Source organism: Ranitomeya imitator, chromosome 3 (assembly GCF_032444005.1).
Source record: "Ranitomeya imitator isolate aRanImi1 chromosome 3, aRanImi1.pri, whole genome shotgun sequence".
Lineage (NCBI taxonomy): Eukaryota > Metazoa > Chordata > Amphibia > Anura > Dendrobatidae > Ranitomeya > Ranitomeya imitator.
The window spans coordinates 222280687-222305851 of NC_091284.1; the positions used below are offsets into that span (position 1 = coordinate 222280687).

General features: G+C 43.4%; 1 protein-coding gene across 7 annotated transcripts in view; it reads right to left on the reverse strand.

The window, feature by feature from the left end:
* Window positions 1-25165, reverse strand: part of TRAF3IP3 (TRAF3 interacting protein 3) — a 99407-nt gene that overhangs the window by 12067 nt on the left and 62175 nt on the right. For 5 of the 7 annotated variants that reach the window (XM_069756164.1, XM_069756167.1, XM_069756165.1 and 2 more), the window contains exons 10-13: window positions 24639-24776; window positions 20545-20689; window positions 15195-15257; window positions 63-208 (exon numbers count right to left, since the gene is read on the reverse strand). In XM_069756164.1, the coding sequence (XP_069612265.1) occupies window positions 63-208; window positions 15195-15257; window positions 20545-20689; window positions 24639-24776 (492 nt within the window). The remainder of the gene's footprint in view (window positions 1-62; window positions 209-15194; window positions 15258-20544; window positions 20690-24638; window positions 24777-25165) is intronic. The other 2 variants (XM_069756169.1, XM_069756168.1) reach the window with 1 other exon arrangement.

Sequence of the window (25165 nt, forward strand, 5' to 3'; positions counted from 1 at the left end):
GAAGATCTGTGTGATCTACACCTGAGAGTGAAAGCATATTCAGCCACTTGGAAAAGATTTACCTCCTTCTCCTGTGATAGTAACTTTTCGCTCACAGCCCGGAGCTGGTTGTTTTGCAGTTCTCCTCCTCCAGGCGACTTATTGAGTAGCAATGTTGTGTCTCTGGTAAAGTCAGATATGTTTCTCTGCTCCAGCGTTAAAAGGTCAGCTGGTTAAAGAACAAAAAGTGTAAAGTTATTTCTGCTCTACTGACACTTATTGTAGAGGGAATTCGCACAAAAAAGTATAATATCATTAAATGAAAAAGTATTATTACAGTGGACAAATGAAACATATAAACTTTTCAATATGAAAACGTCACAGCTCAAGTCCAGATTTCTATAGAAATTTGAGTGATGAAAATTTAAAACCTTAAACCAGTGGTGGGGAATCTTTTTTCTGCCAAGGGCCATTTGGATATTTATACCATCCTTCGGGGGCCGCACAAACCCTGCCCACAAAGTACATCCTGACTCTGGCGCTGGTGTCAGGTCGTAATCTTTCATTGTCTGCCCTTCAGTGTTCAGTAGTGACACTGCCCATCAGACCGGAGAAATTTACATAGGACACCAGAAAGATTACAAAGGTATTTTCTCAGCAAAGGTGGGGTATCGGGATATGAAAGGTACTGCGGTAATGCAGAGCTCACGCTAAATTGAACAATATTTTTATCTCATATCGAAAAAAAGGGGTGAAGGACTCCCTTTAAGAGAAAAGTTTGTTGGGAAAGCTGCTGCAGCCATCCATTTATAGAGCGCTATACACATAGTAACATATTGTAACAACCACAAGAGGGAGATATGCACAGTCATAAAATGCAGAATGGCCTGGGCAATACTAATCCAATGAATCTTTACTGGCAAAGTATAAGTATTGTGCAAGTACACATCAGGCGTTTGTGGTTTGTATAAATCACAGCTGAAAAAAACAATATTTATTTGTATACAAAATATAAATAGTTTTTACCCTGATTACCTAAATCACAAATGATATGCCAAGATGATTAGTTGTCAATCATTTAATACAGGTCCTTCTCACAAAATTAGAAAATCATCAAAAAGTCAATTTACTTCAGTTCTTCAGTACAAAAAATGAAACTCATATATTATATAGAGTCATTACAAACAGAGTGATCTATTTAGGCTATGTGCAGACGTTCAGGAAAGTGTGCAGAGTTTTCCTGAACAAAACCGAACTTTTTCTGCAGGAAATTCGCATGCGTTTTTTCGTGTTTTTATCGCTTTTTTGGGTTTTTTTTCCAGAGGTTTCCAATGCAATAAATAGCAGCATGTGCACAAAAATTGCGGAATGCATTAAAAATGATGGGATGCTTATGTATGCTTTTTTTTGTTTAGCTTTTTTCATGCGGAAAACGTCCGAACAAATTCGAAAAAAAAACACAAAAACTCCTGAACGTGTGCACATAGCCTTAAAGTGTTTATTTATGTTAATGTTGTTGATTATGGCTTACAGCCAATGAAAACCCAAAAGTCTCAATAAATTAGAATAATTAACAAAAAACACCTGCAAAGTTTCCTATTTCCTAAGCGTTTACAAAGGTCCCTTAGTCTGTTTCAGTAGGCTCCACAATCATGGGGAAGACTGCTGAATTGACAGATGTCGGACAGAAGGCAGTCATTGACACACTCCACAAGGAGGGTAAGCCACAAAAGGTCATTGCTAAAGAAGCTGGGTGTTCACAGAGTGCTGTATGCAAGCATATTAATGGAAAGTTGAGTGGAAGGAAAAAGTGTGGAAGAAAAAGTTGCACAAGCAACTGGGATAACTGCAGCCTTGAAAAGATTGTTAACCCCTTCACCCCCAGAGCTTTTTTCGGTTTTGCGTTTTTCGCTCCCCTTCTTCCCAGAGCCATAACTTTTTTATTTTTCCATCAATATGGCCATGGGAGGGTTTGTATTTTGCGGGACGAGTGGTACTTTTGAACGACACCATTGGTTGTACCATATTGTGTACTAGAAAATGGGAAAAAAATTACAAGTGCGGTGAAATTGCAATCCTACTTGTTTTTTGTTTGGCTTTTTTGCTAGGTTCACTAAATGCTAAATTTGACCTGCCGTTATGATTCTCAAGATCATTATGAGTTCATAGACTCCAAACATGACTAGGTTCTTTTTATCTAAGCGGTGAAAAAAAATTCAATTTTTGCAAAAAAAAAAAAAAAAGTACCATATTCTGATACCCGTAGCGTCTCCATTTTTCAGTATCTGGGGTTGGGTGAGAAGTTATTTTTTGTGTGCTGAGCTGACGTTTTTACAATTTTGGTGCAGATATGTTCTTTTGATCGCCCGTTATTGCATTTTAATGCAATGTCACGGCGACCCCAAATAAAGTAATTCTGGCGCTTTGCCTTTTTTTCTCATAACGCAGTTTAGAGATTAGGTTAATCCTTTTGTTTATTGATAGATCGGGTGATTCTGAACGCGGCGATACCAAATATGTGTAGGTTTAATTTTTGTTTTTATTGTTTTGTTTTGAATGGGGGAAAGGGGGGTGATTTATTTATTTATTTTCATATTTTTAAAAACTTTTTTTTTTTTTTACCTTTGGTATGCTTCAAAAGCATCCATGGGAGGCTAGAAGCTGCCATAGCTCGATTGGCCCTGCTACATATAGGCGATGCTCTGATCGCCTCTATGTAGCAGAATTATTGCATTGCTATGAGAGCCGACCACCGAGTGGCGCTCATAGCAATCCGGCATCAACAACCATAGAGGTCTCAAGGAGACCTCTGGTTGTTATGCCGACGCACCCATGACCCCCGATCACATGACGGGGGTCAGCGGTTTGCGTATTTCCGGCCCAATGCGTGCGTTAAATGCCGTTGTCAGAGTTTGACAGCGACATTTAACTAGTTAATAGGTACAGACGGATCTTGATTCCGCCCGCGTCTATTGCGGGCACATGTCACCTGTTCAAAATAGCTGACATATCCCAACTTTGATGCGGGCTCACCGCCAGAGCCCGCATCAAAGCGGGGGTGCTGCCATCGGACGTACTATTCCGTCCGATGGTAGAAAGGGCTTAAGAAAAGGCCAATCAAAAATATGGGGGAGATTCACAAGGAGTGGACTGCTGCTGGAGTCGTTGCTTCAAGAGCCACCACACACAGACGTATCCAGGACATGGGCTACAAGTGTCGCATTCCTTGTGTTAAGCCACTCATGTCCAATAGACAACACCAGAAGCGTCTTAGCTGGGCCAAGGAGAAAAGACCTCGACTGTTGCTCAGTGGTCCAAGGTGCTGTTTTCAGATGAAAGTAAATTTTGCATTTCATTGTTAAATCAAGATCCCAGAGTCTGGAGAAAGAGTGGAGAGGCCACAATCCAAGCTGCTTGAGGTCTAGTGTGAAGTTTCCACAATCAGTGATGGTTTGGGGAGCCATGTCATCTGCTGGTGTAGGTCCACTGTGTTCTATCAAGACCAAGGTCAAAGCAGCCGTCTACCAGGAAGTTTTAGAGCATTTAATTTTTCCTTTTGCTGACAAGCTTTTTGGAGATGGAAATTTAATTTTCCAGCAGGACTTGGCACCCGTCCACACTGCCAAAAGTAACAATACCTGGTTTAAAAACAACAGTATCACTGTGCTTGATTGGCCAGCAAACTCACCTGACCTTAAACCCATAGAGAATCTATGGGTGTTGTCAAGGGAAAGATGAGAAACACCAGACTCAACAATGCAGACGAGCTGAAAGCTGCTAACAAAGCAACCTGGGCTTCCATAACACCTCAGCAGTGCCACAGACTGATCGCCTCCATGCCACGCCGCATTGATGCAGTAATTGATTTAAAATGAGCCCCGACCAAGTATTGACTGAACATACCGTACATTTCAGTAGGCCAACATTTCAGGTTTTAAAATAATTTTTCAAGCTGGTGTTATAAACTATTCTAATTTACTTAGATAATGAATTTTGGGTTTTCATTGGCTGTAAGCCATAATCATCAACATTAACAGAAATAAACACCTGAAATAGATCACTCTGTGTGTAATGACTCTATAAATATGAGATTCACTTTTTGTATTGAAGAACTGAAATAAATTAACATTTTGACGATATTCTAATTTTGTGAGAAGCACCTGAATATTGCAGAATAATATTGTTGAAAAACATTGACATACATTAAAAAGGAGATTCTACAATTATCCTTAACGCCTTAAGGACTGGGCAATTATTCCTTTTTGCGGTTTAATTTTTTCCTCCACTTATTCCAAGAGCCATAATGTTTTTATTTTTCTAATAACACCTCCTCACAAAAAGGGTGAAATAAATTAAATATCCAAAGGAGGAGGAGGTATTATTAGTTACAATGGGTGATATTTGACTTGTTGCTATATGATTTATTGTAGTAGTTGTATTCAGTTTTTATTTTTCTGTTGAGATAGCCGTATGAGGGCTTGTTTTTTGTGGGACGCGTTGTACTTTTGAATTGCACCATCCATGTTATCATGTGATGTACTAGAAATCGGGAGCAAAATACCAAGCAAAGTGCTATACAGCAATTGCTTTATGGGTTTTTCATTTACAGCATTCATTTTACCGTAAAACTGACCCAGATTCTTCAGGTCAGTATGATTACTGCAGTACTAAGCATATATAGTTTTTGTTTTATTTAAGTGGTGAAAAAAATTAAGAAAGGTAAAAGAAAAAAAAAGTGAACGTGTTGGCATTTTCTAAGAGCCGTAATGTTTTCAAAATATGGAGCTGTGTAAAGGAATGTTTTTTCACCCTGATCTTATGTTTTTATTGATATAATTTTGGCCTATATATGATACTTTTATCGCCTGCTATTACATTTTCTTGTGTTGTTGTGGCAACTGAAAAAAAACACAGTTCTAGCATTTTAATTTTTTATAACTATGCTGTTTACCGATCAGATCAATTATTTTTATATATTGATAGATCGATCTTTTATGTGGTGATACCAAATATATGTTTTTTTAATTGTTTTTATGTCTTAATTTTTAATAGAGAAAAAGGGAGCGATTTGAACTTTTATATTTTTTTTACTTTTTTCAAACCTTTTTTTTTTTTTACTATTCACTATACTTGTTAGTCCCCTTACGGAACTTGAATCTGCAATTATCTGATCACTTGTGCTATATATCGCAATGCCACAGCATTGCTGTATATAGTAAAAATGATGGTCTCCTATGAATGCCAGCCACAGCCTGGCTTTCACAGGAATACTGTGAGGACAGACATAGGGGTCTTCAAAAGGCATTTTCAACCCATCGGCATCCCGCATTCATGTCGTGGGTGTGTCGATGAGCCGTTAGAATATCGTGCCTCCTGCCATGCGCTGTAAATGCCACTGTTACAGATTAATACTGTAATATCCTACCCCGACGCGCATTTTGCCGATTTTTCTTCCGGGGGCGTCAGATTAATGACTGCATTTAATAGATGCTCCACTGTTAGAGGCAGATGATGGCTGTTTATGACAGCCATCATCTACTAGGAAAGATGTGAGCTTAGCGTGCATGAAGATATTGAGACAACATATGACATACATAGTACATTATGTGTCATTAAGGGGTTAAAGGGAATCTGTCATCTGGATTTCACACTACAAACTATTTATATACACATGCAGTTCTTTCAAAGACAAGTACAAAAATACCTTTACATGATCGGTTTTAACTTTACTGAGAAATCAGTGTTTGAACTGATATGCAAATGAGGATCCGAAATCTCTGTCACTCTAGCTCTATTCATTGCACAGAACCTCCTCATCCTGCGTGACTGATGGCTTTTTTATCTGAAGTCACGCAGTATAGAGGCTGTCAGTCAAGCTGGAGGAGGCGGCACTGTATGGGGAATAGAGCTGGAGTGACAGATGGTTCAGATCTACCATAGCCCTTTAGCCTCATTTGCATATCAATTCAAATGTTGATTTCCCAGTATTGGACTGGCCACGTAAACGTATTGCTGGACTTGTGTATTGAAAGAGCTACTTGTGCATATAAATAGTTTGGAGGTGAAAACATGCTGACATATTCCCTTTAATAAACTATCACAAATATTTGAAGGATTGTTGTAAGTTAGATCTTTTGGATATGACACATGCTTCTAGCCTGTTTAATGTTTTTCTGTTACTACAGGTATCAAAATAACAGAGCTCAGAAACTGGAAGAATTAACCGTTGCTTTGCTGGAGGATACATCTTTAAATTTAATTTACTGTGGCCAACACCACGGCTAGGACATTATTGTGATGATGCCCAGGGCCGGACTGGCCATCGGGCAGTTCTGGCAAATGCCAAAAGGGCCGGTGCTAGTAGTGGGCCACTGCGCACTGACTCACCCTTCCCCCCAGCGCCGCCGCATTCAACTATACCAGCGTCTATGATGCCGGTACAGTTGAATGCAATGATGGAGGAGAGAGCATCACCTGACACTCCCTCTCCCATCATTCCCCGCTCTGCCTCTGACACTAAGGCTAGATTCATATTGTGTTAATGGGTTAACGCTAACGGACTGCGTTGCACGGCGAAAATGTCGCAATTAACGCCGTGAAACGGGTCCGTTAGCGCACCCATTGACAGCAATGTGATTTGTGCCTGTAGCACATCGCTAGCGCATGCCACTTTCGGCACGCGCTAGCGATGTGCCGTTCTCCTGTGACGGACCACGGACGCTGCTTGCAGCGTCCGAGGTGCATCCGAGGTCCGTCCCTCGCTAGCGCGGGGATCTGCGCTAGCGGGGACGACGAATGCGGACCCAAAATAAACATTGGGTTAGCGCAATCCGCTAGCGCTATGCGCTTAACGGATTGCCCTAACGCAATGTGAACCTAGCCTAAGGGTGCGCGCGCACTCAATATGTCCCAGGCAGTGCAGCGGCAGCCGCTGAGACAGGAGCAGGGAGAACCGCAGGAGAGTTGTGGGCTGTGCTCTATACTACTATGTGGGCTGTGCTATATACTACTATGTGGGCTCTGCTGTATACTACTGTGTGGGCAGTGCTGTATACTATGTGGGCTCTGCTATATACTACTGTGTGGGCTGTGCTGTATACTACTATGTGGGCTGTACTGTATACTACTGTGTGGGCTGAGCTATATACTACTATGTGGGCTGTGCTATATACTACTGTGTGGACTGTGCTATATACTACTGTGTGGGCTCTGCTGTATACTACTATGTGGGCTGTGCTGTATACTACTATGTGGGCTGTGCTGCATACTACTGTGTGGGCAGTGCTCTATACTACTGTGTGGGTAGTGCTGTAAACTACTGTGTGGGCAGTGATGTATAATGCTAAGTGGGCTGTGCTGTATACTACGTGGGCTGTGCTGTATACTATGTGGGCTGTGCTGTATACTGCTACGTGGGTTGTGCTGTATACTGCTATGTGGGCTGTGTTATCTGCTATGTGGGTTGTGCTATACACTATGGGGGGTATATTATATTCTATGGGGGAGGCCGTGATATATACTATGTTGCTGTGTTATATACTATTGTGGGTGTATTATATTCTATGGGGAGGCTGTGTTATATGCTATGGGGGGCTGCATTATATTCTAGGGGGGCTACATTATATATTATGGGGAGGTGGGCTGTATTATATTCTATGGGGTGGCTGCATTATACTCTGGGGTGGCTGCATTATACTCTGGGGTGGCTGCACTATATTCTGTAGGGTGGTGGCTGCATTATACTATATGTGGGCTGCATTATACTGTATTGAGGACTATGGGGAATACGTTATACTATATGAAGAACTATGGGGTGCATTATACTATGGGAAGTGAATTGTACTACATGGATGACTATGGCGGTGCATTATACTATATGGAGCACTATGAGGAGTGTTTTATACTATATGGAGGACTGAGCAGTGTATTTTAATATATGGAGGACTATAGTGAGTGTATTATACTATATGGAGGACTGTGGTGCACATTATACTAAACAAGTAAAATGCTGCATATTCAGATTGTTTTTGCTGGAACAAAAATCATTGTTCTCAGCAGCACATCGCTGGTGTAAACTGTAGATGTGCTGCTGATACCATGATACTGTATGGTGATCTGTTAGTGATCTATTAGTGATCGTTCTGTCCCATCATTATTCCTCAGCTGGTGGAAAGAGGCCGGGAAACAAGTGTTGAACAACTTCAGTATTGTAGATCACACTCATTTAGCGGCCTGAACTCAGCGCTTGTAAATACAACCAAAAAGCATTTGTGTGATGTGCAATATGTTAGCATTTGGGGCCCCATTTTAAACTTTGCCTAGGGCCCCACTTTGCCTAAAACCGGCCCTGCGTACAAGTGTACAAAGATATTATAGAGTCACCATGTGACAAGTGGGCCTGTGTAACTTCAAATGCCAGGGCTGAATTTTAGTCCCAGTCCGGCCCTGATGATGCCCAAAATCACAGTTGCTGTTCATGTTCCCGCTTATGTTTTATATTGTAGCTGAAAGTAATTGTCAAAGTGCCCTGAAACTTATTGGCACTCTGTGTTGGCCTAAAAGCCAAAGTTTCCCGTATGACTTCTATTATCCCTTTCTCAGTTGGAGCTCTCAGGATAATCGTCTACCACACCCTACTTCCACTCCAAAAAAAAGAGAAAAGATAAACACTATTAGACATACAAATATGGATTAAAAGTTCACGTTGAACCCTAATTCAATGTTTGCCAAAATAAATGTAACACCAATGTATACGTCTAGTGGACAAACCAATGAAATGTTTATGGATGGGCAGCCATTCTGTGGCCTCTTGAATTGTGTCCATAGTTATACTGTATAATCTCTGTCCCCACGAAAACAAATACACTGTGTCTCGCCCTGTAAAAGTATGCAGGAACATGACAGGCTGAATAATGGCGCTGCTATTGTTATGAATGTCTAAAATCTACACTAACCAGGTAAACACATGACATAAGACCGGTTTACATAACCAGTATTTGTCCACCTTGCAAGATGCCTTTACATGTCCCTTAGTAAAGGTGACAAATGAACAAGCAAACTTAAAGGAACACAGAGTAATGTCAATTCTCATAAAATGCGTTTGAGAGGAAACCCACAAAAACATCTGGAAAATACAGTCTGTGTACCACCATTTGCATCCCCACTCTTGCACTGTCTGTATGATCTTTGTAGCATGGCTAAAGGGTGTGTAGTCGACGGGAGGTATGTGCCACATAAGTGCCTTGTTGCTGTAATGTAGCCCGGAATATTTCTTTGTTGTACATAACCATGTATATATATGTGTTTCAGGACCTGTGGTGATGTCAGACCACATGGCTAATCATGTGATGGGTTACTGGGTGTGGTTAGCTCTATATAAGACAGGCTAATGCTTAACACAGCAGATATGTGTGGAGGTGAAACCCTCCTGAGTGTGTTAAGGCTCCAGGACTGAGCCTGTTGGACTGGACACTTTGTTTTCTTTTCCTGAGCTAAAGGCTATTTGTTTGCTGTTATTTTGCCATGTGGTTTATGAAGTAATAAACCCTGTGAACTTTTAAAGGAACGTGCCTCCTGAGTGTCAGCCGTCGCACCTGAGTGAATGAAATCCCTACAATTGGTAGTAGACGTGCGGGCAGCGTTCCCAGCGGAAGACGTAAGTCTATTATTGAATGTCCTGGGTCAAGTCTGTTGTAAGCCAGCAAGCATTGCCGGGGAAAATGGAGGACCTGCTGAAACACTTGGTCCAGTTGCAGTCACAGCAGGAGCAACGGCAGCAAGAGACCAACAGGCTGTTGATGCAGCAGATACAACAGAGCCAGCAGGAGCAACGGCAGCAGATGCAACAGAACCAGCAGGAGCAACGGCAGCAGATGCAGCTTCTGGCAACGGACATCCAGGGCAGGACGAGCGCCCCAACCCCAGGTCTGGCTGATGACACCCACGTCCGGAAGATGGTAAGACGCGCATTGCAGAAAATGACTCCCGGGGATGATGTTGAGGCCTTCCTGACGGTGTTTGAGAGGGTTGCTGAGAGGGAAAAACTTCCGCCAGAGCAGTGGGCAGAGGTACTGGCGCCATACCTGATGGGAGAACCCCAGAAGGCGTACTATGATTTGACCTTGCAGGATGCCAAAGAGTATCACAAATTGAAAGTTGAGATTCTCGCACGTTTGGGGGTGACACGGACTGTCAGGGCACAGCGAGTTCACTGCTGGGCCTATCACCGGGACAAACCGCCTCGCTCTCAAATGTTTGATCTGTTGCACCTGGTCCAGAAATGGCTGCAGCCAGAGTCGTGTACACCTGCACAGATGGTGGAACGAGTGATGATGGATCGGTTTGTGCATTCCCTTCCATGGTCCATACAGACTTGGGTTGCCCAGGGTGATCCCCAGAATGCCGATGAGCTGATCGGACTGGTTGAGAGATACCAAGGGTTGGAAGGCTCCTCCGGGAGACAACCCATGCCGTACTGGGGGTCCCAGAAGGGAGCTGAGTCCCAAAAAGGGGTGGCGCATCCAAGGTCACAAAGGGCGGGGGAGGTGGTGCCCAAGGTCCCTACGGGTGATATTATTTGTTGGAGGTGCAACAGGCCAGGATATATAGCTGCCCGTTGTTCCCAGACCACTGAGCAGATGGACTGCAGCATGGGACGCCGTTGTTCATACTATGCGTATCCAGCCTGCAGTGTGAACTCTCCGCCCAATGAGGGACCTCAAGCGTGTCCTGTAAAGGTGAACGGTCGAGCAGTAACGGCACTGTTAGACACGGGGAGCCTAGTGACCCTGGTGAGGGCCACTTTTCCTCTCCACCTGCTCCCGGGAAAGAAGGTCGGAGTGCGGTGCATACATGGTGATGCAAAGGACTACCCTATGGCCAGGGTGGACATTGAAACGGGATGTGGCACTGAGTCCCACATAGTCGGCGTCGTGCAGGACTTGTTGCACCCTATAATTATTGGCCGGGATTTCTGTTTGTTTTGGGATTTGTGGGGAAAAGGTTCTGAGCTCCCTAGCAAGAGTAGGGAACCAATGAACCCTGGAAGGGTGTCGCCACACCCGGAGTCAGACAGGTTTCCCTTTTGTGTTCTGGTTGGGGATGAGGAGGAAGTGTCCCCTGCATCTGACATTCTGGAGTTAGAGGTAACCGGTGAAAATTTTGGGACTGCCCAACATAGGGACCCCACTCTGAGGGAAGCTTTTAATAATGTCACAGTTATTGACGGGGTGGTACAGAAGCCGGGGGCAGACACAAGATTTCCCCATTTTCTGATGAGTGGGGAGTTGTTGTACCGGGTCACGAAAATAAGGGAGGAGTTGGTAGAGCAGTTGGTAGTGCCGGGTCCATATAGACGGAAGGTGTTGGACATGGCCCATTCACACATCTTGGGTGGACACCTAGGGGTGGAAAAAACGCAGGAACGGGTTGTGCAGAGGTTCTATTGGCCTGGGTGTCACCGGGAAATAGTGAACTATTGCAGGTCCTGCCCTACATGTCAGCTAACTGCTCCCACTCCTCATTTCCGGAACCCCCTTGTGCCACTGCCCATTATTGAGGTGCCATTCGAGAGAATTGCCATGGACTTGGTTGGTCCCTTAGTTAAATCAGCCCGGGGCCATCAGTATATATTAGTCATCCTGGACTATGCCACACGCTATTCTGAGGCAATTCCCTTGAGAAATTCTTCCTCGAAGAGTATAGCCCGCGAGTTGGTCCATGTCTTTTCCCGGACAGGTCTGCCGAAGGAGATCCTGACTGACTAGGGGACACCTTTCATGAGCAAGGTAATGAGGGAGTTATGCAAAGCCCTGAAAATCTCCCAGTTGAGGACCTCGGTGTACCATCCCCAGTCAGATGGCCTTGTTGAGAGATTTAACAAGACACTGAAGAGCATGCTGAGAAAAGCTATAGAGAAAGACGGTAGAGACTGGGATTGTCTCTTACCCTATCTGATGTTTTCCATTCGTGAAGTTCCACAGGCCTCCACAGGGTTCTCACCGTTTGAGCTTCTATATGGCCGACATCCGCGAGGACTCCTGGATATAGCCAAGGAAACCTGGGAAGCCGAAGTCACACCTCACAGAAGCGTCATTGAGCATGTGGCCCTGATGCAGCAGAGGATTGCAAAGGTGATGCCTATCGTGAAAGAACACCTCCTCCAGGCACAAGAAGCTCAGGCCAGAGTCTACAACCGGTCTGCAAGAGTGAGGCAGTTCAATCCGGGAGACCGAGTTCTTGTGTTAGTTCCGACGGTGGAAAGCAAGTTCTTGGCCAAATGGCAAGGGCCATATGAGGTTGTCGAGAAGCTTGGTGAAGTAAATTATAAAATTCACCAACCAGGAAGACGGAAACCATTCCAAGTGTACCATGTCAACCTCATCAAGCCATGGCAAGATAGAGAGCCGGAAGTAACTCCATCTTTGTTAAGCAACCCAGAAGGTGAGGTTGGAGCGGTTACTATAGCGGAGACGCTATCGAAGACCCAGAAACAGCAGTGCCGGGAGTTACTCCGGAAAAACAGGGACCTGTTTTCAGAGTTGCCAGGACACACGAAGGTCATAGAGCACGAGGTCCTAACAGAGCCACATGTGCGGGTGAACGTGAAGCCATATCGTATTCCTGAGGCTCGTCGAGAAGTTATCTCCAAGGAGGTGGAGCGTATGTTGAAGCTTGGAGTCATTGAGGAATCCAAGAGCGGTTGGTCGAGCCCAATTGTCCTGGTCCCAAAACCTGATGGAGAGTGGAGGTTTTGCAACGACTATCGGAAGTTGAATGAGGTCTCCAAGTTTGACGCTTATCCCATGCCCCGCGTTGATGAGCTCATTGAAAAACTTGGGCACGCCAGTTATATATCCACATTGGATTTGACAAAGGGGTATTGGCAGATCCCCATGGCATAGGAAGCCAAGGAAAAGACGGCCTTTTCGACACCTGATGGATGCTTCCAGTATGTCCGGATGCCGTTTGGCCTACAGGGAGCTCCGGCGACCTTCCAGAGGGCTATGGATAGAGTCCTTGCACCCCATAAGGCTTACGCTGCTGCGTACCTAGATGATATCGTCATCTTTAGCCCGGACTGGGAGAGTCATCTGGAAAAAGTCCAAGCGGTGTTTGATGCTCTAAGAGAGGCGGGGTTTACAATAAACCCAAAGAAGTGTGCCTTGGGTAAGGAAGAAGCTAAATACCTAGGCTATATAGTGGGTCGTGGAGAAATAAAGCCCCAAATCAGGAAAGTGGAGGCAATCCAAACATGGCCGAAACCACTCTCCAAAAAGCAAGTTAAAGCCTTTCTGGGAATCGTGGGATATTACAGGAGGTTCATCCCGAACTTCGCCACAGTGGCTGCGCCTCTGACTGATCTGCTAAAGGGGACAAAATCGGTGATGGTTAAATGGTCCTAAGAGACAGAGTCAGCCTTCCAAGAGTTGAAAGGGGCTCTATGTAAGCAGCCCGTTCTGATGGCCCCAGACTTCAAGAAAGAATTTATTCTTCAGACAGATGCCTCAGATGTTGGGGTAGGAGCAGTCCTTTCCCAAGAGCTACATGGGGAGGAGCATCCTGTTCTCTATCTGAGTAGAAAGCTGTCCTCATCTGAGAGGAACTACTCAATCGTAGAAAAAGAGTGTTTGGCCATAAAGTGGGCGGTGGACACGTTACGGTACTATCTGCTTGGTCGTAAATTTAGACTAATATCTGACCATGCCCCACTTAGATGGATGAGGGAAACAAAGGGTAGAAATGCTAGGGTCACCCGTTGGTTCTTAGCCCTGCAGGACTTCAGTTTCCATGTGGAACATAGGGCCGGAAAGCTGCACGGTAATGCGGATGCCCTATCAAGAATCCCTTGTTTAGTGGGGGAAAATGCCAAGCCCCACGGCTTTAGGCAGAGGGGGGAGGTATGTAGCATGGCTAAAGGGTGTGTAGTCGACGGGAGGTATGTGCCACATAAGTGCCTTGTTGCTGTAATGTAGCCCGGAGTATTTCTTTGCTGTACATAACCATGTATATATATATGTGTTTCAGGACCTGTGGTGATGTCAGACCACATGGCTAATCATGTGATGGGTTACTGGGTGTGGTTAGCTCTATATAAGACAGGCTAATGCTTAACACAGCAGATATGTGTGGAGGTGAAACCCTCCTGAGTGTGTTAAGGCTCCAGGACTGAGCCTGTTGGACTGGACACTTTGTTTTCTTTTCCTGAGCTAAAGGCTATTTGTTTGCTGTTATTTTGCCATGTGGTTTATGAAGTAATAAACCCTGTGAACTTTTAAAGGAACGTGCCTCCTGAGTGTCAGCCGTCGCACCTGAGTAAGTGAAATCCCTACATCTTATTATTTTTTTACATTTATGGAGTGATATCACCTTTAGGACTTGTGCCTAAATGTTATTAGGTTTCACAGGTAGGTATGTAATTCGAGAGATACTGACTTTAGTAATGGTGCAGATACAGTGTTAATATGAACAACAAATTGTGCATTATGCATAAAATTCTTGCAAAAATTAGATTGAAGCTTCAACATATCCCAATTGTAATAATACTGTAAAGCTTTAGATAGATGTGTACGAATTCTCGCAGAAACATGTTTTTGGAACCAAATAGAGATGGTGATAAAGAAGATACTGCTGGTATAAGGAGACAATTTATATGTAAATCAGTACACCCTGAAACTAAAGAGTTAATTTTATCAATCATTTATTTAAAGAGAAACTGTCACTTTGGTAAAGTGACCGATATAGAGTTAATCTGCAGAAAAATAGTATTACAAAGTGCGGCTACTGGGAGAATATGACTTATTTCCTCCTGGGAGTTGTCAGCTTTCAGTCACTGGGTGTGCACAGAGCAGCAATAGTCATCGCTCGGTATACTGTGAGCGGTGGCTGTAAGATAGCTCCACTTCTTTGGCAGATCGCTCCGCAGCACACGACCTGGTACTTTGACAAAAACGCTGCAGAGTAAACTGTCAAAGTGACAGGACATGTTTACAGCTGCTGCTCACAGTATAGTGAGTGGTGCTGTGAGCGATGACTGTAACTGCACGGCGCCATAACTGAAAGCAGTCAGCTCCCGGGAGGAAATACGTTTATTTTCTCCCAGTAGCTGCATTTCCAGAAAGGAAGCCGGGAAGCATTGTATTTACTTGCTAATTAACCCCATATGTGCAGGTAAATAGCGTTTTCCGAGGTGACAGGTTTCCTTTAAGGCAACTTACTTTGTAAAAACTTTATTTGATTCTGCATTTCAAGTTTCTGCTCCTCTGAATTCCTCAGCCTAACTAAAGAGAAGTAGAAAAGAAACTATGGTTATTGTTCTGCAAAATCATACCAAAAATGAGCAGCGTATGAATATTCAATACCGAATTCACACATCCATATTTTAGGGTTCATGTCCCGGCCACAAATCTTAGCCCAACTCCATGTCCTGACCATGTCCTCTTATATGCCTAAAAGTCTGAAAATACAGGGGACCTGCAACCGTGCCAGGAACTGTGACCTGACTATGGACCATTTAATGTGGAAGCGTGCGTGAATTTAGCCTATTCAATTTTGAGTGAAACATAGAATTCCCTTAAAATATAAATGTTTATTAAATATGCATATAAAACTACTCCAAATAGAAACTGCGCAATATAGTAGAAATATAGGAATAAAAACTCGAGAGTATTGTGAACCTGTGACATTGTGGTCCAAGATATAAATATGGACATTTAGATGTCTTGTCCATTCAAACACCAGGCAAACCCAAAGACACTGTGAATCCTTATACTGGTAACCTATACTGGTACTGCCTAGCTGCAGAGGTTGGCACCTTATAGATAAACGAGATGTGGCACCCCCACTCAGATGATGGCTCTCCCTACATGTATGATGTTTTCCATAAACAGTACACAAAGAAATGGGGGATTCTTGCTCTCCTGTCTATATGTAGCACATCAAAAGAAGCAACTACATGCTCGAGGACATTACACGGCAATACTGAGTAGTTTGTCACGCATGTAATAAGTTGTGATTGTGGGACAGCCTTTTGTAAATTGGCAAAATACATATGGTTATAACCAACCATTATACAGCAATTGTATTTAGGATCATTCATAGAAATGATCCCACAAGCAGCACGCTGGACTAAACAGACAGATCAGGCAGGAAAAACAGAACATGCAGTAGTGCAATCCGGAAAATGATAGGAAATAATGGATAAATCATTCCATATACATCGAGTTTCAGACAACACCTGAAAAATTCCAACATGACAAATTATTTGTTTGGTAAACAAGAGTCTGCCATCAGCCTTTAACAATGATTGTTCTGACCTTCTATAATAGACATCTAAATGTGTCCTTTCATCAATCTTTGCATAAGTCAGTATTAGAAGTGAATTTGCTTCCTATGTAAATACTGTAACTTTGCAAAAATAAATATGCCTTTTTGAAGAATTCCAGCATCAGGTTCTTCCATAAAAAGCCATAAATGTATATAGTAAAAAATAGGAAAATTCAAAAATCACAAATCCACACCACCACCGTTTAAAATCAATAAAATACCAAATGCGTTTCAGAAGATTGTCCATAATTACTGCTTATCGCAATGTGAAAAAGACGGCGTGTTAAGTCATATCCTGTCATGACACATGATGGACGGGTGCAAATCACGACACCATAGCATTTCTATGGTCAGAAAATCAAAAGTCAAATAAAAAACAAATATTGTCATATGAATATCACAGAACTTACTTATATTGGTATATAAGATCTTGCCTGATTCATATATTAGGGCAGCACGGTGGCTCAGTGGTTAGAACTGCAGCCTTGCAGCGCTGGAGCCCTGGGTGCAAATCCCACCAAGGACAACATCTGCAAGGAGTTTGTATGTTATTCCCATGTTTGGGTGGGTTTCCTCTGGGTTCTCCGGTTACTGATAGGAAATTTAGATTGTGAGCCCCATCAGGAACAGTGATAATAATGTCTGTAAAGTGCTGTGGAATAAGACAGCACTATATAAGCAATGCATAATAATATAAGAAATAAATATTTATCCCTAACGGAGATCTGGTCTGTAGTGTACAGATCCACCACGGTTCCCGATTCTACAGCTTTCATTTGTAATCACCTCCCCTGATAGGTTGTTTAACGATCGCTTCAAAAGTGGAGAAATTGCAATTATGTATCTACGTAAAATGTCGTTAGACTGCCGAGCATTCAAACACATTTATTTACCGCATCGGAAAGGTTTCTACCTATCCAAACTTTCTGTGGACACAAAGGGCATCCAACAAACTGGAGATTACATGCAGTGCATGTAACCAGGTAGATGATGTTTGCTGTATTGTAGTTTATATAAGAATTAATATTATACAGTATGTACGATTAATAACTGAAAAAATGAAAATGTTAGTATTATGGATAGGTTTACAACAAGTACATATTGTAAGATCGCACTTATAGGAGCCTTTGTTGATAACCAAGTTTTCTCAGAAGATGCATTACTATTCAATTAATAACTCGGTGAAAGAATGTCATCAAGAGTCTGTGCTTTTTTTTGGCCGCAGACCTCACAGGATGAGATTAAATATGTTTCAGATTTTTATCTTGAAACAACATCAGGATGTACAGTTTGACGATTATGCTAATAGCTGTGAATTGGGGGCTATATGTAGAAATTAATTTGATTATTATTCTCCTTTTTATTATTTCTTGTCTCCATTAATATTTGTTGCCAATTTTTATTTTGGACAATTTCATTGACAATTCCATTTTGGATACTTGCGTTCCGGCAATCTCTTGCCAACTCAGTTCAGCTATTGCAGATAAAAAAGAAATTCAACTATGCAATCTCATTATCTAAAAGGTTCCCCAATAGGGATATTGTTTATGTTGTGTTTCAAAATACACAATGTGGCGTATAAGGTAGAGTCGGTGGCTGTGTCTTTCCTAAAGGGGAAATAATTACGCCCTGTGAGAATCATGCGTTAATGTGATATCCAAAAAATGTACCGTATTTGTTTTTCCTGAATATGGGACGTGAATTTTAAGTTTATGTCATTTTGATTGATGTAACTCAAAAAACCTGATGCCAATTCCCTAGGTCTACCCCATATCAGGAGCAGGTCATCTATAAAGCGACCATACCAACATATGGGAGGAGAAGGGATTGGCACAGGAAAAAATAAAAATTTCCTCCCATCTAAACATATAGATATAAGCAATGAACGGTGAGAAACCTGCCCCAACTGACGCATCATATTTTTGAACTAAAAACTTACCATTAAACAAAAAATATTTATGTCTCAATAAAAATTCCACTGACATAAATATAAATTATTTGGTTTGTTGGGAATAAGTACTATATTTAGTAAAATGATTTGGGCTCCTATAAGTGTGGTCATACGGTATGTACGTGTTATAATCATATGCATAAAACTAAAGCTTTCATTTCATCAGTTAATAAACGTACATACTGCATAACATTAATACTTACATCAACTACCGTATTTTTCGAACTATGAGGCCGGGATCACACATGCGAGAAATACGGACGAGTCTCGCATGTTAATACCCGGAATGGCCGCTGTCACTCAGGAGCGGAGTGTACGGCTGCATTTATTGCTATGCGGCTGCACGCTCCGCTCTTGAGTGACGGCGGCAATGCCGGGTATTAACATGCGAGACTCGGCTGTATTTCTAGCATGTGTTATCCAGGCCTAAGACACACTTTTTACCCCCAAAGTTTGGGAGGAAAATGGGGGGTGCGCCTTATAGTGCGAATGCAGGCTTACCGGGGAAATGCAGCAGAGGTGTGGCGATGCTGCGGCGGTGGGCAATGCGAAGTGCACATGAGCAGGGTCCTTTCTCAGGATGCCGTCGGCAGAAATGTGGCGGCATGGCAGAAATGTGGTGGTTTCCACGCTGAGCAGCGTGCATCACCGGTTTCCCTGCGGCCATCTTCTTCAAGCCGTGGGCTGCCGAAGGCTTCAGGAAAATGGCCGCCAGAGGCCACTTGTGCGCAGATTGAAATCTCGGCGGCACTCGGCTTCAGGAAAATGGCCGCAAGCAAACTGGTGATGCACTCAGCTCTGCTCACCATGGACACCGGGCCGCACCATCGCCAGACTTCTGTCGCTGTGATCCTGAAGAAGGGACTCTGTTCCATGATCCGCAGCATCGCACCTCGAGACTGCAGCATTGCCCCACTTCTGCCGCCCGCTTCCTGAGGATGGGACCCAGCTCCAGCTCTGCCTCACTGCCTACACCAGACCTGCAGCATTGCACCCCGGGACTGCAGCATTGCCCCACTTCTGCCGCCGCCGGCTTCCTGAGGAAGGGACCCTGCCTTCTGTAACCCTGCTGTACACTGCCGCCTCTCAGATAAGATACCTTAAATTCGGACAATAAGACGGACCCCCATCTTATAAAAATCTTTTTTCTGCTATTTCCCACCCCAAAATTTGGGGTGCAACTTATGGTCCGGTGCGTCTTATAGTCCAAAAAAAACACGGTACAATACAACAAATGTTATCTATGTGATTACATGCACTGCATGTTATCCGCAGTATGTCGGAAGCACGTTGGTCCATTGGAAGTTCAGATAACGAGACACCTTTCCGATGCGGTAGATAAATTGAACATTTAGATATACAATGATTCAGGACAATCGTTGAAACACATGTGTGCTGTACTTTATTGATTTTTATAGCGGTGGGGTGGATTTGTGATTTTGAATTTTTCTATTTATTCACTATAAATGTATGGCATTTTATTGAATACCTCCGATTCTGGAATTCCTTTTTCTCCAATTTTCTTGTTGCACTGCAAATCTCCCTGCAGTAATCTCCATAAGGATGAGCTGACTAATGTCCCCTTCCTTTTTGCTAAATTTGCTTTTTTCTCCACTTCTGAGTCACTTCTTACTCTCCTCCTTAACGCACTACTTTTAACAACAACTCAAATCCGTTCTGGGCAAAACATGACGGACCATCAGTCAGGTTATGCATACTGTATTATACTCTACGGAGGGGGGAGTGGGTAAAAGGAGTGAGGAGCATTCAACACAGTGAGTGAAAGGGAGATTGTGATGCACCTTCAAGCTTCATTACAGTTCTGGATTCACAGCCACACAGCTCAGTACTGCTGTATAAAATCCCCCATGCCTCTGCTGTTTCTCTCTGTATTCTACAAAGAGAATAAAGATCAGGAATCCTTTGCTGTGTATTCAATGTATGGGAGATATCATAGCAGCTTTTCTCTACTCATCATCTCAGAGAGAACTGAAAATTAAAGATAGAGTCTGCAGAGGAAATAACTGTTACACAATTTCAGGATACAAGGAATATAATGGCCAGAAATAGTACTAATCCTTATGTCCACACACATAACAGCTAATTGATTCCAGAAATGACAGGTACGTTTTAAATAGAAGGAAATGGAGTAAACATAGTGTGTGTTTCCATTATTTTATAGCTCCTGGGCTTTTTATTCATTGGTGAATGCTTTTTTGCTATGAGAACATGTAGTACCTATCATTTATATGTTGGTTGCACCTGTCTGTTTCTATATATATTAAATAAACCTTGTAGGGAGCTCAGCTGCTCCTTAAGGAGATCATTTTCTTCCTGAAGTTGCTCATTCCAGGTTTGCTGCTCAATCTGCTCTTTTTCCAGCCCCTGAATCCGACTATGAAGATGCTGACATTGTGACTCCTGAGATACCACCCACTAAAAGCAAAAATCAAAAAATGAAAATTTTATAAAGAGAAATGACATTAAAATGTGTAGATAGAACATTTTTGTATTAGGTAATACTGTATGAAAACTGTCTTTAGAGTCTATTTCTCATATGCCCAGTGCAGTATTAAAAATGAAGACTGTACTTTGATTAATATTGAACACATTTACTGTACATATCAGACCCCACAAGCTGAAGTTTTTATTGCACATATGCAAATACCTTTATGTAATAAACCTAACTTCTAAAAACCTGAAAAATGTTTGGCTGAAATCACCCCTAGTATTCATACTCATCCTTGCACTGCAGAGCTGCTTTATCTGATCCTGTAAAACGCGTATAAAGGGAACAAGATCCCCCCTAGTATGAGGACCTCCGATTCAAACTACCCACACCCATGATTTAAGCTATTAAAATACAGTGAACATAACAGGACTAATAGGGTAAGGTTGAAAGATAAAGCATGTCATATATCAAAGCTGAAGTTTCATACATCAGTCTAGAGGCCATAGCCAGCTGGTGATAAGATGGGCCTTTATTAACATACATTTGGTGGCAAATCTGGGATGTTCGTACGCTGGAAAATAAAATTTTGTCAAGTTATGAATTGTAATAGATTTTAACTACAATTTACTGTATATAAGCCGAGTTATGCGGCATAATTTTTTGTGCTGAAAACACCCCCACCCCCTCGGCTTATACACGAGTCAGTTGTACCAGAAAGCCGGCAGGAAAAGGGGGAAACGGGGAGCAGTGGAGCAGCGGGTTACAGAGGCCGGAGCCAGCTTTCTAGCACACATCCTACTCACCTTCATGTGTGCCCTTGCTACATCTCCTTTGTTCCGGCGCTAGCAGCTCTTCCTGTGCTGAGCAATCACGTGGCACCGCTCACTAAGGTAATGAATATGCACGCATCTCCACTCCCATAGGCGTGGAGTGAATATCCATTACCTTAATGAGCGGGGCCACGTGATTGCTCAGCACAGGAAGAGCTGCTGGCGCCAGAACGAGATGCTGCAAGGGCACACAGGATGTGTAGAATGTTTTTTTTTTTTTTTTTAATAGGAACAATGCAGACAAGGACGGGAGGGGGAAAATATGCACACCAGGACAGGAGGGGAAAAACATGCACACCAGGATGGGAGGGGGGAGCCATGCACACAGGACAGGATGTGGGAGCCATGCATACCAGGACAGGAGGAGGGAGCCATGCATACCAGGACAGGAGGAGGGAGCCATGCATACCAGGAAAGGAGGGGGGAGCCATGCATACCAGGACAGGAGGGGGGAGCCATGCATACCAGGACAGGAGGAGGGAGCCATGCATACCAGGACAGGAGGAAAGAGCCATGCATACCAGGAAAGGAGGGGGGGAGCCATGCATACCAGGACAGGAGGGGGGAGCCATGCATACCAGGACAGGAGGGGGGAGCCATGCATACCACGACAGGAGGGGGGAGCTATGCATACCAGGATGGGAGGGGGGAGCAATGCATACCAGGACAGGTGGGGGAGCCATGCATACCAGGACAGGAGGAGGGAGCCATGCATACCAGGAAAGGAAGGGGGAGCCATGCATACCAGGACAGGAGGGGGGAGCCATGCATACCAGGACAGGAGGGGGGAGCCATGCATACCAAAACAGGAGGAGGGAGCCATGCATACCAGGACAGGAGGAGGGAGCCATGCATACCAGGACAGGAGGAGGGAGCCATGCATACCAGGAAAGGAGGGGGGGGGAGCCATGCATACCAGGACAGGAGGGGGGAGCCATGCATACCAGGACAGGAGGAGGGAGCCATGCATACCAGGAAAGGAGGGCGGGGAGCCATGCATACCAGGACAGGAGGGGGGAGCTATGCATACCAGGACAGGAGGGGGGAGCCATGCATACCACGACAGGAGGGGGGAGCTATGCATACCAGGATGGGAGGGGGGAGCAATGCATACCAGGACAGGTGGGGGGAGCCATGCATACCATGACGGGAGGGGGGAGCCATGCATACCGGGACGGGAGAGGGGAGCCATGCATACCAGGACGGGAGAGGTGAGACATGCATACCAGGACAGGAGGGGGGGAGACATGCATACCAGGACAGGGACCAGGAAGCCATGCATACAAGGACAGGAAGGGGAAGCCATGCATACCAGGGCAAGGACCGGGGAGCCATGCATACAAGGACAGCGATGGGGGAGCCATGCATACAAGGACAGGACGGGGGAGCCATGCATACAAGGATAGGGATGAGGTGGCCATGCATACCAGAACAGGGATGAGGGGACAATGCATACCTGGCTTATACTCGAGTCAATAAGCTTACCCAGTTTTTCATGGCAAAATTAGGTGCCTCGGCTTATACTCGGGTCGGCTTATACTCGAGTATATAGAAGTACTCCAGTTTTCTAGGGTTCATTATAGTAAAATTGTATTTTCTATTCTCCTATAGCTAAGTCCTGCACATTTTTAAAAGAAAAGTGACAGGACCGATGCAAAATAATATATTTTCTCTAATATGAACTTTCCACCCTTAAGATTAAGCCCCTTTCCCGGTTCATGACCAAGTATATTTTAGGGATTTCTTTGTACATGCGGTTTGCGGTTTTAAGAGCCCTACAATTTTTTCTCATTCATTTACTCAAATGGTTTTTGCCTCTTTTTATGTGATACATTAGGCCAAATTTTAAGTAATTTTTATGTTATTCTTTGTATTCAGATACGGGGAAGGGAAATAAAAAAAAAAAAAAAAAAAAGGAAAAACGTGTCCGTAATGAACCACTAAAATACATTTTAAATTGTGTTTCCCTTTCCATAACAATGAATTTTATATAGAGAACACAAGTTTTGTTTTTTTACAGGTGCATGGCTATAAACTGCGATTCAAATTGGCAATAACTTTCTTTTTTATTTAATTTTATTTAACATTTTTTCCTGCCTTTTTATTTATTTAATTTATCATTTATTTTACATACTGTGCCCCCCCCCCCATAAGACCTTTAGGGGGCATTATGACATTTATTTATTTTTTTTATACAGAGACCTTATAGGGTGGTGGAAAAGGTAAGGTCAACTATAAAGTACACCAACCAGGGAAAAGGAAGACGTTTCCCATATACTATGGCAACTTACTACGACCTTGGAAGGGCAGGGACCCGTTTGAAAACCCCTTGCTGATTGACCCCGTCTGAAGCAACATTGGGGGCGTCAAAGTGGCAGGAATTTTGCCACCTTCCAAAAATCTACACAACCGAAAATCGCTGCCCAAAATGGGGGCAAATTCTTGGAGGTACTAGGTCACCCTCGTGTCATCAATCATAAGCCTCACGTTCAGGTCAATTTAGCGCCCTGTGGAATCTGTGTGTTGGCAGATGGTACCCAACCCTGAGTTTTGGGTGGGGGGGGAAGGTGGAATGTAGCAAAGGCATATAGGCTAGGGTTAAATCGTAGTGCTACTGGCTCTGCATATAACCAGGCTATATGTTAACTTTAGTTTGGGGAGAAGCTGACCAGAATGGATTTGTGTTGAAGCTGAAGAGGGAGACAAGCCAGAATCTCTCTTTCAGGATAGACGGCACATGCTGTGTGCACCAAACTTCAAGTATCAGTGGTTGCTATGGACGATAGCTGTTTTGTTTGACAGGATTGGGACTATTTTAGACATATAGGAATATCCAAGGTCTGTGTTGTTTAGTTAGTAGTGCCTGTGTGAACGCTACCTAATGCCTACCTGAGAGCATTAATCCCTAGAGTGGTTATATTCCAAGTGTACAAATATGAGAAATCACTCTATATGCCCACCTTGCTGCCTGCTAGAAAAATGAATAAAGGCAATAAATTAGTAATATTCACATATTAGTTTGGGTTGGATACATTTAATCCTTCTCCTGTAGGTTTCCTGTTTGCATGTTTTGTGATCCAAAGATCTGTTCTTGGTACACTACCTGGAGTTTGCTTTGAAGAATGCTCCTCTCATTCTTCAGCTCACAATGTTTGTTGCTCAGTTCAATCCAGTCTGTTTTCAGTTTTTCATATTCTTCTTTCCACAACTCACACTCATCGGAAGATACTGATAGCGACATCTGCAATTTGGGATGAAAAAGAAATAGGGGTAGGACTACAGGTACATAGTAACTTCTAGTATGTGATGGGGTGGAATATAACAATGTATGTGCTGCCCACATCAGACGTCATAATAACAACAGCTATGGGATAATGCCGCCTCTAGCAGTCAGTAATAGCAGTCCCTTCACGACAGCTAATGTTTTATAGCTAAAGAACAACTTATCGAAGGGTCTAAGAGATTGAGCCATATCATAGAATCATAGGAGGTTAGAGTTATAAGGGACCTCCGGGGTTATTGTGTCCATCCCCCTGCTCATTGCAGGATTCAGTAAACCATCTCAGAGAGATGTCTGTTCATATAATGACAGACATCATGATGGTAAGGCAAAAGAGTCTTACACCCCAA